General features: G+C 38.4%; 1 protein-coding gene across 13 annotated transcripts in view; it reads right to left on the bottom strand.

Moving 5' to 3' along the window:
- CORIN (corin, serine peptidase) overlaps positions 1–18,774 on the bottom strand; it is a 257,422-nt gene that overhangs the window by 32,840 nt on the left and 205,808 nt on the right. For all 13 annotated transcript variants that reach the window (XM_045056421.1, XM_019829551.3, XM_045056418.1 and 10 more), the window contains one exon: positions 17,628–17,757. In XM_045056421.1, coding sequence (XP_044912356.1) covers positions 17,628–17,757 — 130 coding nt within the window. The remainder of the gene's footprint in view (positions 1–17,627; positions 17,758–18,774) is intronic.

Raw genomic sequence — 18,774 nt, 5'->3', positions numbered from 1 at the left:
TGTCATTACAAAAATTAGTTTCCCATGAAATTCTTAAATACTAGAATTCTTTTCATACACAAAAAACAAATCTTTCAGCCCCAGAAATGCCATTCTATGGCTCATTAAAAAAATATCAGGAAATCCATATGGTTGTATTCCTGCCATCATACAGAATCTGAGCATCTGTGTGATTTCAATTTTTAAAATTTTTTCTTTAGATAATTTTTAAAATTAAAAAATACTTACACCTGGAAAAAATAATACAAATTATACAGTGAAAAAATATTCTTCCCATTGCAGATGTATAGAAACAACCTCCATAAATAGCATCTGAGAGTATCCTTGCCAAGCTTTAGCTGTAATTCATGTATATATACATAGATTTTTTTTAGTCCATACACCTTGTTTTCTGTTGTATTTTTTTTTAATCTACACACCTTGTTCTGTGTTGTACTGATGATATTTTTATTTAGTGATTTATCTTGGAAGGCTTTCCGTAAAAATAGTTAACGTTTGTCAACTGCACTATTTTATCTTCTTTAATCCTCTGAACAATGTTGGAAAGGAGGCATCATTATTCCCTTTTTCGGAGATGAAAAAATTCAGGTAAAAAGAGAGTAAGTACCTTGCCCAAGGTCACACAGTGACTAGATGGCAGAACTGGGATTTGAATCTCGGTGGTCTGATGCCAGAGGACCACTCCTAACACTTCGAACACCACATGGTCCCTCTTCATTAACAACACATGCTGTGTTCTTTTTACAGCTGCAGAGCTTTACCATTATATGGATGTACATACATTTACTTACCCAGCCCACTATTAACCCACAGGTAGGCTGTTTCCAATTTTTTTTTTTTACAACAAAAAACAGCAGTTAACCCTTTTAACTGTTCACCTTTGCCTACATGCACAGTTTCCCAAAATAAAAATAATTTCCTAGATATAAAAGTATCAAATCAAAATGGAAATCTTTGCCTCACAGTATGGATTTTCCCTTCAAACACTAATGGCAATTTACATACTCATCAAGAATATATGTGTAAGGACTTTTTAACTTTTATAACTATGCACAAAGTGTAAATCATGCTATTAAAAGGTATCTGGAACTTAGCTGCTCAAATTTGGTTTGACAGTCGGTAGTGATTTTGACTTACCTTTCTCCATATTTTACCAAATTAAAGAAAGTCTGTTGGGTAGACAGCGAAAGAGCAAAACCCATTTTACTAGTAATTAGGCATCAAAGTCACTGTATCCTAAGAAAGTGTGTGCAGGGAATATAATCAACCCTGAATGTTTCTATAGCAGCCATGAAATCATATACAGAGAAAGAAAATAAGGGACAATCTAATCCAGTGCCCTCATTTGACAGCCTGACAGTCTGAGAAAACTGAGACACAGATACAGACCCATCCCAAACATTCGTGGGGGCCAAACATTTGTGAGTAAGGGTACAAATGGAGGCCCACATAAGATATGTCTACATATTTAGATGTTATAAATCGAATTCACAAGTTGTTAAAGAACATGTCTTCTATCTTCCCTTTTTTTTTCCCCCAAGATTTTATTTAAATTCAAGTTACTGAACATATAGTGTAGTATTAGTTTCAGGAATAGAATTTAATGAGTCGTCGTTCACATATAACACCCAGCACTCATCACAAGTGCCCTCCATAATGCCCATCCCCCATTTAGCCTCACTCTCCTCCCCTCCAGCAACCCTCGGTTTGTTCTCTATATTTAAGAGTTCCTTATGGTTTGCCTCCCTCTCTGCTTTTTACCTTATTTTACTTTTCCTTCCCTTCCCCTGTGTTCACCTGTTTCTATCTTGCCATCTTGACCAACGTATCTTTTAGGCTCGGAATATAGGATTTTGGCCTCTTTGGAACAGTGGTTTCAAACCTTGGCATTCATCATCACCTGGAGGACCCGTTACAACAAAGCTTGCTGGCCCCACTCCCAGATTCCCTGATTCAGTAAGTCTGAGATGGGGCCGCAAAGGCTACCCTTCTAACAAGATCCCAGGTGATGCGGCCGCCGCTGGTCTGGGACCACACTTTGAAGACATTGCTTCAGATAGCAGACCAGGCTCCAGGTGGGCAAGACAGATTCCTTGCCCCATGGGGTGAGGCATGGCTGGGGAGGAAGGCCAGAGTGTTCACTCTAAATCAGGGTTTCTTATCCTCGGCACTGTTGAAATTTTAGACCAGATAATTACTCACTGTGCGGAGTCGTCTGGTGCTCTTTAGGATGTTTAGTGTCATCCCTGGCTTCTACCCACGAGATGCTAGTAGCCACCCCTGGACTGACAATTAAAAGGGTCTTACAGACGTTTCCAAATGCCGCTTGAGGGGCAAAGTTAAGCCTGGTGGAGAACCACTGCTCTAAATCATGGAGCCCAGGGCCAGGGCCCTCTGCTCTGGGTCGAGGGGCAGTACTGCACAGAAAAGCAAAAGGATTTCCAAATTTGCTTCTTGAATTGTGTGGCCATAAGACATATATATATTTAAAAATGTATAATTCTTCCTCTGCCCCCAAAATGAGAAGATAGAACTTCTCCAGAATTCTAAAACATCTTGACATTCTGAAAGGAATGACACATGGATGCATTTCAAGGCTTAGGTGAGCAACCAGATCTCTAGATAGTCGGACCTGTCCTCCCACGCTGAAGACACCCAGTGTTCAGTAATAAGGCATTCAATGCTTGTGTTATCCTTATGTTGGGGTTGCTTACTTAAACAATGAAGGTCAGCACAAATTCCCAGAAACCAAGGGCTTCTTCACTTTTGGCAGCAAGAGAACAGGAGAGGAATTACCTACAAAGGTTACACATTTCAGTAGCAGGGCAAAGTCTGTTCTCTTGTGGCTACTGCTGGGGAAAAATAATCTGAGTTTTCATCTTCAATACTAACAGTTGGTCTTGAAATATAAATGTCTAGTGTAGTAGACAAAATAACGTTATTTGCTCTTCTAAATATCCTGTTCAGAACTTGGAACGTCTCCACTAAACATTTAGCTCTCTGATTCAGAAATATTTTCGTGAACACTGTCACATTATCTCTGTTTGGTTTCTATAGACTAGACATGTTATTAAAAAATTAGTTAAATTATTTTGTCAAATAGAAAGATGACCTGGAAATTCTGACAAGAAAGCATAGTAGGTTTAAAACAAAGCAGGAATGAGTATCACTATAGAGTCATTTGTCTGGTAAGTTAGCTCAGCTTATGCTTTATACAGGAAAACTTCCCCCTGGTAGTAATGTTTAAAGGACAGCATAAAGTCTGAGTTAATTTTTCCAGTAAACTCAGTATTTCTAAAAATATTTTTGTTGAAATCCTAACTGAAGACATATAATTTTATTCATTGGTCTGTCTCAGAGGTAGAGTATAAGAACTATATGAGGCAATGAGCTATAGGTCCAAGTGACAAAAACTATCCCCAAGCAGAGAGGAGAATGTTATGAATTTAAATTAAATCACAGTATTGATATTTCATAAAATTTAAACATCAATAAAACTAGGTATTTAATCCATATTTATCTAAAATTATAACATGAAGTAAAATATAAGTTTATAAAATATAACTGTTAACTATACATTATTCTAACATAAGTTAGAAAATAAAATTAATATCGAATGCCTGCGTGGCTCAGATTCTCTCTCTCTCTCTGCCCCTTCCTTGCTCTTGCATGTGTGTGCACTCTCTAAGTTAAATTAAGTTAAATTAAATTAATTTTAAAAAGTATTGTTGAAAATAAACACGTCATTAAAAGTGAAACAATCAACCAATCATAAAAATTTTTAATTAAAATGTCATTTGATCGTTTTTAAAATTCAATCTTATGAAGCAAACGGAGTACATGGGGTCAAGTGGTAAGTACACTTTTGAGCAAAAGTGTCTGCCTCTTTCAGAATGCACACTAGCCCAGGGCACTTGCATGGCTCAGTTGGTTAAGCGTCCAACTTTGGCTCAGGTCATGATCTCACAGCTTGTGAGTTTGAGTCCTGTGTCAGGCTCTGTGCTGACAGCCTGGAGCCTCCTTCAGATTTTGTGCCCATCTCTCTCTGCTCCTCTCTGGCTCATGCACTCTTTCTCTCTCAAATATAATTAAACATTAAAAAAATAAATTATTTAAAAAGAAAGAATCTACACTATCCAACTCTTTCCTTCGATCCTTTGGTCTATTTTATGTGCAGAAAATTCCATGGCTTTTTTGATAACTTGCAGAAAACCTTTGGAAAATTTTTAAAACTCTTTTTAAGAAACAGATTCAACATTTTATTGAGAGTGGCTTGAGTTTAGTTTCAAAGAAAGTGTTTCCTCTTTGTCTTCACTTTTCAGTTGATCAATATAAAAGCAGAGATTACCAATTTCAACTACAATATGCCATTTTTTTGTTCCACTAATTCAGAAAGACTGTGAGCCAGAGTAGGATTAATTTTTCTAACAGAAGTCTTGCTTTGTCAAGTGCCTGTTTCTTCCTCCTCTTGAAAACTATAGAAGTATAGAAAATACCCCTTTATTCAATTAAGACAGACTATGTCTCTGGATAGAAGATAAAATAATACAAACTTTAGGGATTTAAGTATATATATATATATATATATATATATATACACACACACATACACTGAGGTTTTTATATGTATATTATATATACATATTTATTTTATATATACATATTATATATACATATATACATGTGTGTATAAGTGTACACTTACATATGTATATGTATATATATACATATATATTAAGTATATATATGTACATATATTTTTTTTCATGTATATATTCAGTTACTAGTTTTACACAAACAAACAAACAAACAAAACCCTCAGGATTTTAGCCCCTAAAATACCACTGGAATATCTGAGTATGAAAACCTAGAAATGTAATCAATTTCTAAGGAGATGTGGACGGTCTTCAGAAAAGTGGGTGCCAGAGAACCAAGAGCCCTCAGGACCCTCTACCTCTCATCTACCCTCTTCTGTGAGAAGAAGCAGGAGGTGATGTGAGGGTGGCTTTATTGTCCCCATGTGACTTTCCACAGACCAGAGGACAGGCTGCCTGCTCTTCTAAACTCAAATTCATTCATCTTCGTGAACAAAAAGGAAAGAAGTCTCTTCTTCTAGCTCAACCAAAAACAAATCTCGTTGAAGAACTTTAAGTATCCCAAATCCAATCACTGTGACCTAGAAGTGAAGTCCTTTGATTGGTTCAGCTTGGGTTAGGTCCCTCCCCCTCAACCAGTCACTGAGGCCAAGAAGAGTGGTTCATGTACAAAATGGCAGCTCCCATTTGGATCCCAAGGATAGAATGAGGAGTGAAGCAAGTCCCCAAAAGGAAGGGATACAGGGAAGCAACTTAATAAATGTCTGCTACAAGTGATTTTAATTGAAATTTTTTACTTAAAAGATGATTATGCCTCAGAGTCAAGATTCTACATGTTCCTTTGTTACTGTTTAGAAGAGGTAGGAAGGATAAAAACTTGGGTAGAAATTAGATTTGACTTATGTTCATAAATGAAATACTGGGTTACTCCGTAAGTGTTCAAGCTGATAATGTTGTAAGGTGAATTGGATCTCAGGAGGAACATTGTCCTGGCAGAATTGAACAAATGACGCAGTCAGATGGACAAAGGCTAAACCTGATGACTATGGGGTTAATAAGGTGTAATGTGAATGGAGACAACACAAGGGTGTTGTATTTAGACGCAGTCCCTTCCTCAAGGGGCTATTATTTTAGTTAGAGAAACAAATAACAAACATGTTAAAAATAATTTCTAATACTGTGCTTTGAAGAAAGAAAAATAAGCAGAGAATGACTTGGTGTGGGTGAAAGCTGCTTCAACTAGGGTTGCTAAGGAAGGCCTTTCTAAGTGTTTGATGTACGAGCTAAGACGACATGAATGATGAGAGGGAGGTGACCACATAAAGGTCTACAGATCAGCATTCCAAGCAGGAAGAACAATGAGGGCAAAAGCCCCTGAGGTGGAAATGGGTTTGCAGTTTGAACATCAGTAATAAGGTCATCGTGTCTAAAGTTCACGGACACGCGGAGAATGCTAGAAAAGAGGGAGGGAGGGGCCAGTGTCTTACAGCCAGAGTAAGAATTGGATTTTGAGCCCAAACTATATAAATAATAAGAAAAGACTAGTGGGTTTGCCATGCAGATAATGTCATTGCTGACTGTCAGTCTTGTCTTGGAGGTAAAAGCCAGTCAAACTGCAGTAAGTTTGAAAGACACTATGAAAAAGGTAACAGATCTAAAGTTAGTCATCACCAGGAGTCTTCTGGTAAAAGTTCCAAAATGAGTAGGCTGCCAGATAAGGACTTCTAACAGAAAGAATACAGGCATCTTTGGTCAATTATTGATGGATTATCTTAAATCACGTTCTTAACTTCCCAGAACTCACTCATATTTATGTCCAATGGCAATGCTATATTCATTATGATGACTGGGGAATCCAAGTCCCCCAGAGACATTATGGAGATGCATTTTTTCCATTCTAGAATCTTCTGGCTCACATCAGCCCTGGTATTTTTGGCTAAAAGCTGAGTCTTGACAGTACTTAATTCTGGAGAACCATCTGTTGGTTTTAAAAATCAGGATATGAGTCCATTTTCCCCTGATAAACTTTTCACCACAAAATGGAATGTAAGAGAGTAAAAAACAATCTGATTAATTCAGAATCTCACATAGTTCCATTCTAATTAATAACGGCGAATTTCTCTATACCACTGAGAAGTTTCCTTTTAAGTTCATAAAATATTCATTACCTCTACCAACACAGTTTGAGATTCAGTTTGCTAGATTTTTTTTTTTTAACGTTTATTTATTTTTGAGACAGAGAGAGACAGAGCATGAATGGGGGAGGGTCAGAGAGAGAGAGAGGGAGACACAGAATCAGAAACAGGCTCCAGGCTCTGAGCTGTCAGCACAGAGCCCGACGCGGGGCTCGAACTCACGGACCGGGAGATCATGACCTGAGCCGAAGTCGGCCCCCCAACCGACTGAGCCACCCAGGCACCCCGAGATTCAGTTTTCTGACAAATATCTAAATTCTTGGTAGAGCCTGCTGTTGGCGATCATACAGCAATTCTTTCAGGACAACTGATAGACTTCCCTTGCTTTGTTTATTAAAGCCTCATACCCAGTAGTCTCATGGAAGAACTTAAAAAAACACTTTAACTTCCTTTAGGATACAGCACTTCTTCGCGAAATTATTCCTCATCCTCACTCCAGAATAACGCGTTCCAGGGAACGATACACTCACACTCTGGACTATCTGATTTTCTTCTCACCCAGGCAGTCACTTAACCAGCTTCTCGGAAATGTGTAGGATTGAATTCCCTGTGCCCAAGCTACGTGCCTGCCAGAAAAACCGTGAAGCTGCTGTGTGAAAGAAAACAACTTTTTATGGATGTGCTTCAGCTAACTTCTACTCAGAATATGCCTACCGTCTACTTATTACTATAAGTGGCTTTTTGAAAACCGAAAAGCACTTACATTGTTGTCCTGCATGCATGATGAATTTTCTCCACTGCTGCACCTCCTCACTACTATCTACTTAAAAATCCCACAATGGGGGCGTCTAGGTGCCTCAATCAGTTAAGTGGCCGATTCTTGATTTTGGCTCAGGTTTGTGAGATCCAGCCCTGTGTCAGGCTCCACGCTGACAGCATAGAGTCTGCTTGGGATTCTCTCTCTCTGCTCCTCCCCTGCTCACACTTGCTCGCTCTCTCTCTCAAAATAAATAAATCAACTTTTAAAAAAATGCCACAATGATAAGATCATTAGGTGGTATGGTACTAAGACTTGCACCAAAAATCTTGAAGGGAGCAATACTAAAAGGGATTTATGTTTAAGAAGCTGGTTGGCCACATCAATCAGGTCACATTTGTTGATTTAACTGGATGTACAGGGGATCTACTCCCCATGAGGCCCTTTGCCTTTGCTTGGACTTGCATCCCGGCACCATATTTTTCTGTGACCTAGCAAAGTTCCTTGATCTAAGCCTCAGTTTCCTCATACGTAAAGTAGAAATAATAATGCTATGTCTACTGCGAGATTATAGTGTGGATAAATTGGGTTGATATATATCAAGGACTCAGAGCAGCCTGGCACACAATGAAAATTAGCCATTACTATTTTGTATAACCTTTCTGGGAAATAAGATAAAGAATAAAAAAATAAAAGTAAAATGGTATGGCATTGTAGAATTAAGAGGGAAATTGTGTAATACCAATTCTTATGTACCACAGAAAGTATAGAGAGAAAAAAAGACATGCAGATGAGAAAGTCTTCACAGACGTCATGGGGCTTGAGTGAGGCCCTGAGAATTTGGAGAGGAAATGTATGGACATTTATGGACAAAGACACAGAAGCAGGAAAGAATGTGCCTGTGGAACACGGATAAAAGACAAGTCAGTCTTGAAAGAGAAGGAGCGTATAAAGGGGTCCAAAGTTAAAGACAGATGAAATAGTTTATGGTGAGTCCACTAATTGGGGAAAATAGTCCAAACATTTTGGTTAAAAAAAAATATGTGAAATGAAAGATTTTTCCAGAGAAATTATTTATTTCTACCTTCATCTATTCAGTCTTCTATAACAAATTACCATAGCCTGGGTGGCTTGCAAACAACAGAAATTTATTTTCCACAGTTCTGGAAGTTGAGAAATCCAAGACCAAGGTCTTGGCAGATTTGGTGTCTGGTAAATACCCACTTCCTTTTTTATAATAAGATGGCCATCTTCTTGCTGGGTCATCACATGGTGGAAGGGGTGAAAGAGCTCTCTGGGGTTTCTTTTACAAGGACACTAATTCCATTCATGTGGGCTCCATTCTCATGACCCAAACACTTCCCAAAGGCCCCACCTCCTGATACCATTACACTTGACATTAGGAATTAACATATGAATTTGGAGGAACACAAACATTCAATAGCAATTGAACATGATGTCCTACTATGGCAGGTAGGTCCCTATTAATAATTTATCCACGGGATACTGAGTGCTTCCCAGGAAATGGAGGCACCAAACATTTCCTAATCCTACTTCCACCACCAACCACTACTCACATTTCTATGCTCCTCTTTACAACAAAATCGTTCCAAAAAGTTCTTTTTTTGAAAAAAAAAATTTTTAATGTTTATTTATTTCTGAGACAGAGAGAGACAGAGCATGAGTGGGGGAGGGGCAGAGAGAGAGGAAACACAGAATCTGAAGCAGGCTCCAGGCTCTGAGCTATCAGCACAGAGCCCGACGCGGGGCTCGAACTCACAAACCGAGAGATCATGACCTGAGCTGAAGCCGGACACTCAACCGGCTGAGACACCCAGGTGGCCCCCTCCAAAAAGTTCTATACTATCTTTTATTTCTCTCCTTTCACTATCTTATGTTTTTGCCCCACTCACTCCACTAAAACTACTCATGCCAATGACATGCACATTGCTGAAACCAAAAGTCAGTTTTCAGCCCTCATTTTACTTGACTTCTCAGCAACTTTTAACACAACTGACCGTTGCTTCTGCCTTGATACACTTTCTTCCCTTGGTTTCCAGGGTATCACATCCTCCTACCCCTGGGTTGTCCTCTCTCATCTCCTTTGGCTTTACTACTTCTCTTCTCCCACCCTCTTAATGTTAGGGCTCAGCTCTTGGTCTTATCTTCTCTATCTAAACTCGCTCTTAGGGCATCAGGGTGGCTCAGTCAGGTAAGCATCAGACTTCAGGTCAGGTCATGATCTCGCTATTTGTGACTTTGAGGCCTGCATCAGGCTCTGTGCTGACAGCTCAGAGCCTGGAACCTGCTTCGGGTTCTGTGTCTCCTTCTCTCTCTCTGCCCCTCCCCCACTCATGCTCTATCTCTCTATATATAAAAAATAAATATGCATTAAGAAAAATGTAAAAATAAATACATAAATTCACTCTCTTGATTATGTCACCAGTCCCATAAAGTTATACTGTCTGTATCCAGGTGACTTTCAAACATATAGCTCTAGCTCAAACATCTCTAATAAACTCCAGACTTGAGGGGCACCTGGATGGCCCAGTCAGGTAAGCATTAAACTTCAGCTGAGATCATGATCTCATGGTTCGTGAGTTACAGAGCTCCATATTGGACTCTGTGCTGTCAGCACAGAACCTGCTTTGGATCCTCTGTCTCCCTCTCTCTCTCTCTCTGCCCCTCCCCAGTCTGCATTCTCTCTCTCACTCTCAAAAGTAAGTAAAACTTAAAAACAAAGAAACAAACAAAAAAACAAAAACTTCAGATGGCTTTCCAGGGGAATTCTACCAAACATTTAAGGAAGAGTTAACACCTATTCTGTTCCAAAAGATAGAAATGGAAGGAAAACTTCTAAATTCTTTCCATGAAGCCAGCATTACCTTGATTCCAAAACCAGACAGAGACCCCAAGTGGGATTTACACCTGGGATGCAGGGCTGGTTCAATATCCGCAAAACAATTAACATGGTTTATCACATCAATAAAAGAAAGTACAAGAATCATATGATCCTCCAATAGATGCAGAGAAAGCATTTGACAAAATACAGCATCGTTTCTTGATAAAAACCCTCAAGAAAGTGGGGATAGAAGGAGCATACCTCGAGATCATAAAAGCCATATATGAACGACCCAACAGTAATATCATCCTCAATGGGGAAAAACTGAGAGCTTTCCCCCTAAGGTCAGGAACAAGACAGGGATGTCCATTCTCGCCACTGTTATTCAACATACTATTGGAAGTCTTAGCCTCTGCAATCAGACAACACAAAGAAATTAAAGGCATTCAAATCGTCCGGGAGGAGGTCAAATTGTCACTCTTCGCAGATGACGTGATATTCTACATGGAAAACCCAAAAGATTCCACCAAAAAACTGTTAGAACTGGTTCATGAATTCATCACAGTTATAGGATATATAATCAATGCACAGAAATCCATTGCATTCCTATTCACCAACAATGAAGCAACAGAAAGAGAAATCAAGGAATTGATCCCATTTACAATTGCACCAAAAACCATAAAATACCCAGGAATAAATCTAACCAAAGAGGTGAAAACTCTATACACTGAAAACTATAGAAAGCATATGAAAGATATTGAAGAAGACACACACAAAAAAAGGAAAAAAAGATTCCATGCTCCTAAATAGGAAGAATATTTTAAGTAAAACTTAAATATTGTTAAAATGTCGATACTACCCAAAACAATCTACATATTCAATGCAATCCCTATCAAAGTAACACCAGCATTCTGCACAGAGTTAGAACAAATAATCCTAAAATTTGTATAGACCCAGAAAAGACCCTGAATAGCCAAAGCAATCTTGAAAAAGAAAACCAAAGCAGGAGGCATCACAATCCCCGACTTCAGGCTGTATTACAAAGCTGTAATCATCAAGACGGTATGGTACTGGCACAAGAACAGACACTCAGATCAATGGAACAGAATAGAGAACCCAGAAATGGACCCACAAACCTAATCTTTGACAAAGATTAATCTAATCTTTGACAAAGCAGGGAAGAATATCCAATGGAATAAAGACAGTCTCTTCAGCAAGTGGTACTGGGAAAACTGGACAGCGACATGCAGAAAAATTAACCTGGACCACTTTCTTACACCATACACAAAAATAAACTCAAAACGGATGAAAGACCTGAATGTAAGACAGGAAGCCATCAAAATCCTAGAGGAGAAATCAGGCAAAACTTCTTTGATCTTGGCCACAGCAACTTCTTACTCAACATGTCTCCGGGGGCAAGGGAAACAAAAGCAAAAATGAACTACGGGGACCTCATCAAAATAAAAAGCTTCTGCACAGCAAAGAAAACAATCAGCAAAACTAAAAGGCAACTGACAGAATGGGAGAAGATATTTGCAAAAGACATATCAGATAACAGGTTAGTATCCAAAATCTATAAAGAACTTACCAGATTCAACCCCCAAAATACAAATAATCCAGTGAAGAAATGGGCAAAAGACATGAATAGACACTTCTCCAGAGAAGGCATCCAGATGGCCAACCGACACATGAAAAAATGCTCAACATCACTCATCATCAGGGAAATATAAATCAAAACCACAATGAGATACCACCTTACACCTGTCAGAATGGCTAACATTAACAATTCAGGCAACAACAGATGTTGGCAAGGATGTGGAGAAAGAGGATCTCTTTTGCATTGTTGGTGGGAATGCAAGCTGGTGCAGCCACTCTGGAAAATAGTATGATGGTTCCTCAAAAACATAAAATAGAACTACCCTACAACCCAGCAATTGCACTACTAGGTATTTATCCAAGGGATACAGGTGTGGGGTTTCAAAGGGACATATGCACCCCAATGTTTATAGCAGCACTATCAACAATAGCCAAAGTATGGAAAGAACCCCAATGTCCATCGATGGATAAATGGGTAAAGAAGATGTGGTGTATATACACACACACACACACACACACAATGGAGTATTACTCAGCAATCAAAAAGAATGAAATCTTGCCATTTGCAACCACGTGGATGGAACTGGAGGGTATTATGTTAAGCGAAATTAGTCAGAGAAAGACAAATATATGACTTCACTCATATGAGGACTTTAAGAGACAAAACAGATGAACATGAGGGAAGGAAAACAAAAATAGTATAAAAACAAGGAGGGGGACAAAATATAAGAGACTCTTAAATATGGAGAATAAACTGAGGGTTACTGGAGGAGTTGTGGGAGGGGGGATGGGGTAAATGGGTAAGGGGCACTAAGGAATCTACTCTTTAAATCATTGTTGCACTATATGCTAACTAATTTGGATGCAAATTTTTAAAAAATTTTAAAAAAGCAACTTTAAACTCCGGACTAGAGTCCATTTGGCTGTCTAATAGACATCCCAAATTTCACAAGATCACAGAACTGATCTTTCTCCCCAGACCTGCTCCATCTACAGTCTTCCCCATCTCAGTTTACCACAATACTATCTTTACAGTTGCTTGAGTCAAAAAAAAACCCTTTCAGTCATTCGTGACTCTTCTCAATCTCCAATCAATATCCAATCTGTCAGGGAGTCCTGTTGGCTCCACTTTTTAAAATATATCCAGGATTAAATCATTTATCGCCATGTTCTCTGCTACCATTCTGATCTGAGCCACCCAAATGTCTTACTTGGATGACTTCAGTGGCCTCCTAACTAGTCTTCCTGCTTCTACTCTTGCCTTCCTATGGCATATTCTCAATAACAACCAGAGTGATACCTTTTAGTCAGAAAATGGCTACAATAAAAAGTAAATAATAACAAGTATTGACACGGATATGGAGAAATTGGAACCCTCATGCAGTGCTGGGAAAAGTATAATGTGGTGCAGCCCTTTTGGAAGACAGTTTGGCAGTTCTTCAAAAAATTAAAAATCTGACCTAGCAATTTTAGTCCTGAGTCTACACCCAGGAGAAACTGAAAACATACATTCACACAAAACTTGTACATCAATGTTCTTAGCAACATTTTCATAAGAGCCCCAAAAATGGAAACAACCCAAATATCCATCAATTGAGGAATGGATAATCAAAGTGTGGATATATCTACACAATGGAATATTAGTCAGCCATAGATAGGAATGAAGCACTGATACATATTATAAAACATAGATAAACCTTGAAAACATTATGCCAAGTGAAAGAGACCAGACAAAAAAAGGCATATATTAGATGATTCTGTTTTTATGAAACGTGCACAATGGGCAAGTCTCTAGAAGCAGAAAGTCGTGTTTGTCCGGGGTTTAGGGAGGAGAAACGGGGAGTGACTGTTAGAGGCATGGGGTTTCTTTTCCAAGTGATGAAATGTTTAGGAATCAGTGGTGATGACTGCACAATATTGTGAATATATTAAAAATGACTGAATTGTACACTTTCAAAGAGTGAATTTTATGGTATATGAATTATATTGTATATTTTTAAAAAAAGACCATAAGGATTCAAGCTTCTTTTCCATGGTTTCCTTGTACAGGACCAGCAGCCTGGGCTGAATCTACTACCGCACAGGATTTAGTCTTGTCTTTGAGCTTCACGAGTTTCATGGAAGTCAATCAATAAGGAAACCATCCTTATGTGACAAATGGAATCTGAAGTTAGAAGATTTTCCCTGGAAGTACACTTCCGGGAAAAATTTCGATATAAATCCTTATATCAGCGACTCTCAGGTAATACAATTGAGGCTATCTTTGTGGTTTAGCCCAAAATAAAGAAATATTATTTGGAAGCCTGGTGCTTCTATTGACCAACTCTAAAACATTAGGACACAAAATCAAACTTCAACCAATCCCATATAGGAATTTTTGTCAAAGTAGAATAGCCTATTTCCAGATGATCTGGTTTTATATAAAGTTTATGAAGCCAAGGGACACCGAGAATCACATTCTCTTAGACCAACTTTCTCAAATACCAGATGTCTGAACTGAACATTTGGCAAGTATTAGAGGGCAGTCTAAATTCTGATTTGTATTGTTGATTAAATGTCCATATGTTTCTAATACTGGGCATGTAGGTAGCAAAGTCAATATACTGTCATGAGAATTAGGGGCTGATTTATATCCTTGTCTAATCAAATAGTCATCATACTTCCAGGCTGGGGTGAACTCAAGATATCTGCAGATGGGCGTAAAAAGTTGTACAGATTCAGCACAGAACTCTCAATCTTCTCATTTGGGCAAGCACTTAGTTGAGAGCTGAGCATTTGTGCTGTTAGACATGGAAGGTGTAATTTGCATCTGAAAAACTCCAAGTGTAGGTTTTTTAATCAACTGCCTCTATCATGAAAGTATTTCAATAGAAGCCCCGCAAAACATGTAATTCGGTCTAGACTTACATTTTGATAAACTAACTCCAACCTGTACCCTCCCTGCATTTGCAGTTAAAGTATATTAGTTTGGGACACTACACTACAACGCTATTCTCTATAAATGTTTACTGAATGACTAAATGAATGACTTAATAAATGTATATTATAATATCAAGACAATGATAGAGTTGAATATTTTTCTTATATACTTCTAATAGGTATGCCAGGTGCTATGCTGTACATGAACCATTCTCAGATGACAAAGAGTCTGGAAGTTTTTTCCAACAACGTTATGTTCTAGGTTGTTTCCTTATGTGTCTTCCCCACTACATGGTAAGCTCTTTGATGATATTTTCACCCCTGCATCCTCCACATAATGCCTACTCTAGTTCAAGGCCCATAAGCAGATTCTCAAAACAACAACAACAACAACAACAACAATAACAACAACAACAAAACAAAACAAAAACCCAATAGGAAAGACATACTGAATAGAACTAATTGGGGTTGTGCTTTAAGCTTCAAGTTTCTGGGTGTAAAGCATGTTTGAAGGTATAAAGACAGACCTACTCCACTCCAGAAGCTTAAAGAGGACAGCTATAATGTTTTCCCTTCCTTTGGCAGCTGGAGTGTAGGTCAATGACTAATCATGGCCAGACAGACCTTTCTGTAGGGACTTTGAATCTAGAGGAAATGACTCAGATGCAGGGTCACTTAGAGTTTGAGGCATCAGTGGCAGAACTGTGAATTCACAGTACAGCTGCGACTCACCAGAGACAGTGGGAACAGAGCAGATTCCTAAGTAGCCCATTCCTACTGTAGGAATCAATGGCCTCTTCTTGCCCATTATCTTCATTCCTGCCCCAGCCTGGCTCTCCAGATTTCTGTCAATTCACGATCTACCCAAGAAAACTGAAGAGTTCTCTTGACGGCAATCAGAAAGTACAAAAATACTAAGGTTACCCTTCCTACTCATTTCCTTCAAAGACTTATCACTACTTACCCATTAACTCACTCAAATAATGCTTATGGCTTTCCAGCCACACTGCTCTCTCAGACTTTCCTAGCCTTTCTGTGAAATAAAGGTATGTTTAAAAAAAATCTAGATGTCTTTTTCCATTTTAAATATCTAATATATTGAAATAACATTTTCCCACTATTTTAAGGAAATGAAGAAAGTAGCGTAAGAAATTAAAAAAAAAAATCCAATATGCATACAATAGCCAAAGATGGCAACCACCAAAATGTGCCTCGTTGGATGAACAGATTTAAAAATGTGGTGTATCCATGCAATGTAATATTTTTTCAGCCAGAAACAGCAATGAAATGCTGGTCCATAGTTGTATAAAAACACTATGCTAAGTGAAAGAAGCCAGATAATGGAGATGGTTGCATAGCATTGTGAATACACTAAATGCCACCGAATTTACCCTTTAAAATGGTTAAGATGGTGAGTTATGTTATATGTATCTCATCAAAATAAAAAACGAAAATCCAATATACAAAAAAATTAGAAGAGATATCAAAGAGAATATTTAAAACAAGATCCCTTCTGTTTATAATAGAGCAGGGTGGCCTGTCAGAAGAATTTTTCAGCTGGCAAAATCTTTGCGGTTGCGACTTTTCCTCAGAACTCTCAACAGAGTTATCGATCATTATGTTAATCCAGTTTTCATATTAAGAAATAACCTATGTTTTGGTGAGAGGAAAATAAAGCTCATTCAAAAGGCTTTTCATTTATCTCTGATCACAGTCACATGCCATTTCATTTAGATATCCGTAAGGATGTTGTGAAAATGAAGTATAATTTAATGGATCTTGATGGATATAATTTTTCCGCTCTGGCAAAGTTGAAAGTTCTTTCTTACACAGTAGCATCAGTTACTCAACTTTCCAAAGATGTAAGACTTTACATGGGGAAAATAGGCTGAAGATACTGGGATTTATGTCACTCTTCAAACTGAGATAACAAAAATGCGCTGCTAGTTTCTATCCCATAATTCATAGCTCATTATTGAAAAATTGTTTCAAGTTTGTTCAGTGGAATCCTGGGAAATGACATTTACTCAATTTTTTATTCTAGAATTTTAAAATTTGTCTTTTATTTCCATCATTTCCATCATTTCCACATTTCCCCCCAAATCTCACATACAGCAGGGGTAAAAAAAAATATATATGTGAATACATATCCTCACATATACATCTAAGACCCTCAGTTATTGCTTTCCATCCTCAACAGAACTGAAAAAGAAAACCCCACAGAATAGCAAGTATCCAACTTTCAAAGTATAGGTTTCAGTCTATTTGTATCAAAGCCAGAGTTAGTGTCTTTTCATTCTACTAAGGAGCCAAAATGGCGAACTATTTCCTGATTTAGGTTTCCTAATTACTACTGAGGGTAAACTGAAATGCCGTCAACTTTAAGTTCTATTTCTCAACTTATTAAAAAATGTGTGTTGCTTAAAAAGAAATTTTCAGTACCTCTTGGGAGAAAAACCTCAATATTTCCCCATCCAGGTTGCTTGGAGGAAACCATCTTAATGCTTTTGCAAACACTCAAAGTGTTTCCTTTCAGAAGTTGTTAAAATACAATTACTGCATTTATGTGTAGCGAGAGGCTTCATCAAAGTGGCTTTTCACCGCAGCCTCTTCAGAGCAGGTGCCTGTCATAAAATATGGTTCTCTCACCTGATTCATTTCCCATGCTCTGGAGGGCTCTATGTGAGAGCACTAACTCACTCTGCATTCATAAGGAAGATGTTATTGCCAATTCCACGAAGCCTTCTGAGAAACTCATCAGTGCTACAAACTACTGACCTTACCCTAAACCCATCTGCTTGCAGGCTAGCTGACTCAACGTCTCGTGCCAGCCATCCGCACACACGTGGTGTTCTTTGGCAGATCTGTGAGCCGTCAGGAATGAGGAGGAGCTCACATTTTTAGAAAGGGTCACTGCGGAGAAAAAAAAGAAAGGGAAAACCCTAATTAGAAACATTTCTGCTCAGGAAACCAAAGGCTAACTTAACATGCTTTCGCTTTGCTTGCGTTTGTGTTTCATTGTTTTAATTAAGAACCACTTGATGAGTGCTTGCCCTGTGCTTAGCACTGCTCTCAGTGTTGTGGAAGACTGCAAAAAGTGAATTAGAAATGTTCTCTGCCCTCCAGGAACCACAGGCTCTAGTGAAAGACATGGGCAGTTCTTAACTTTTCTTTACGACTTACAAGACGACCAGAGGCAGCACTCAAATCCCTTGAGTTTATCCAGTGATTTGCACAGCTATCAGGGGTTAGTTGTCACTTTGTTCATTTCATTTCCTTTCAAGAGAGTATGTGAGAAGGCAAGGGTAGGCAAGCGATGTTAAGTTAGGACTAATTTGGTATATGCTCTAATTCCTATTTTACAATAGAGCATCCTCTCTACTTCCTACGCCATAGATTACTTGTGAAACACTGTGCAATTAATCACAGCACAAATGATGATCATGGTGTGGCCAGATGATGCAAAGGACTGAAATAAGAGCTCAGTGAATGGAAGGATGATGAGTATGGGACAACAAAATTAATCAAACCCAAGATTACAAACTGCAACACTGGATACTGGTGGGAGATGCCTTTAGGTCCTGTCCATGTAAGGAGCTAGGTAGATATCTATTTCCTTTGGATCTAGAGCAAGAGCACAGGGAAGACGGAAGACCCGCTTTTTAAAAAATAATCAATAATAATTTATTTCAAAATTTTGAATATAGTTTGTTGGATTTTCCATTAGCATTTTACATTTTTTTCTCTTTATTTTCCTCCAAGATTTTATTTAAATTCAACTTAGTTAACATACAGTGTGGTATTAGTTTTAGGAGTAGAATCTAGTGATTCATCACTTACATGCAACACTCAGTGCTCATCACAAGAAGCACCCTCCTTAATGCCCATCACCCACTTAGCCCATCCCCCCACCACCTCCCCTCCATCAAC

Source organism: Felis catus, chromosome B1 (genome assembly GCF_018350175.1).
Source record: "Felis catus isolate Fca126 chromosome B1, F.catus_Fca126_mat1.0, whole genome shotgun sequence".
NCBI classification, from domain to species: Eukaryota; Metazoa; Chordata; class Mammalia; order Carnivora; family Felidae; genus Felis; species Felis catus.
Note: the sequence above shows the minus strand (reverse complement) of the source record. Positions and strands in the feature narration are given on the sequence as shown.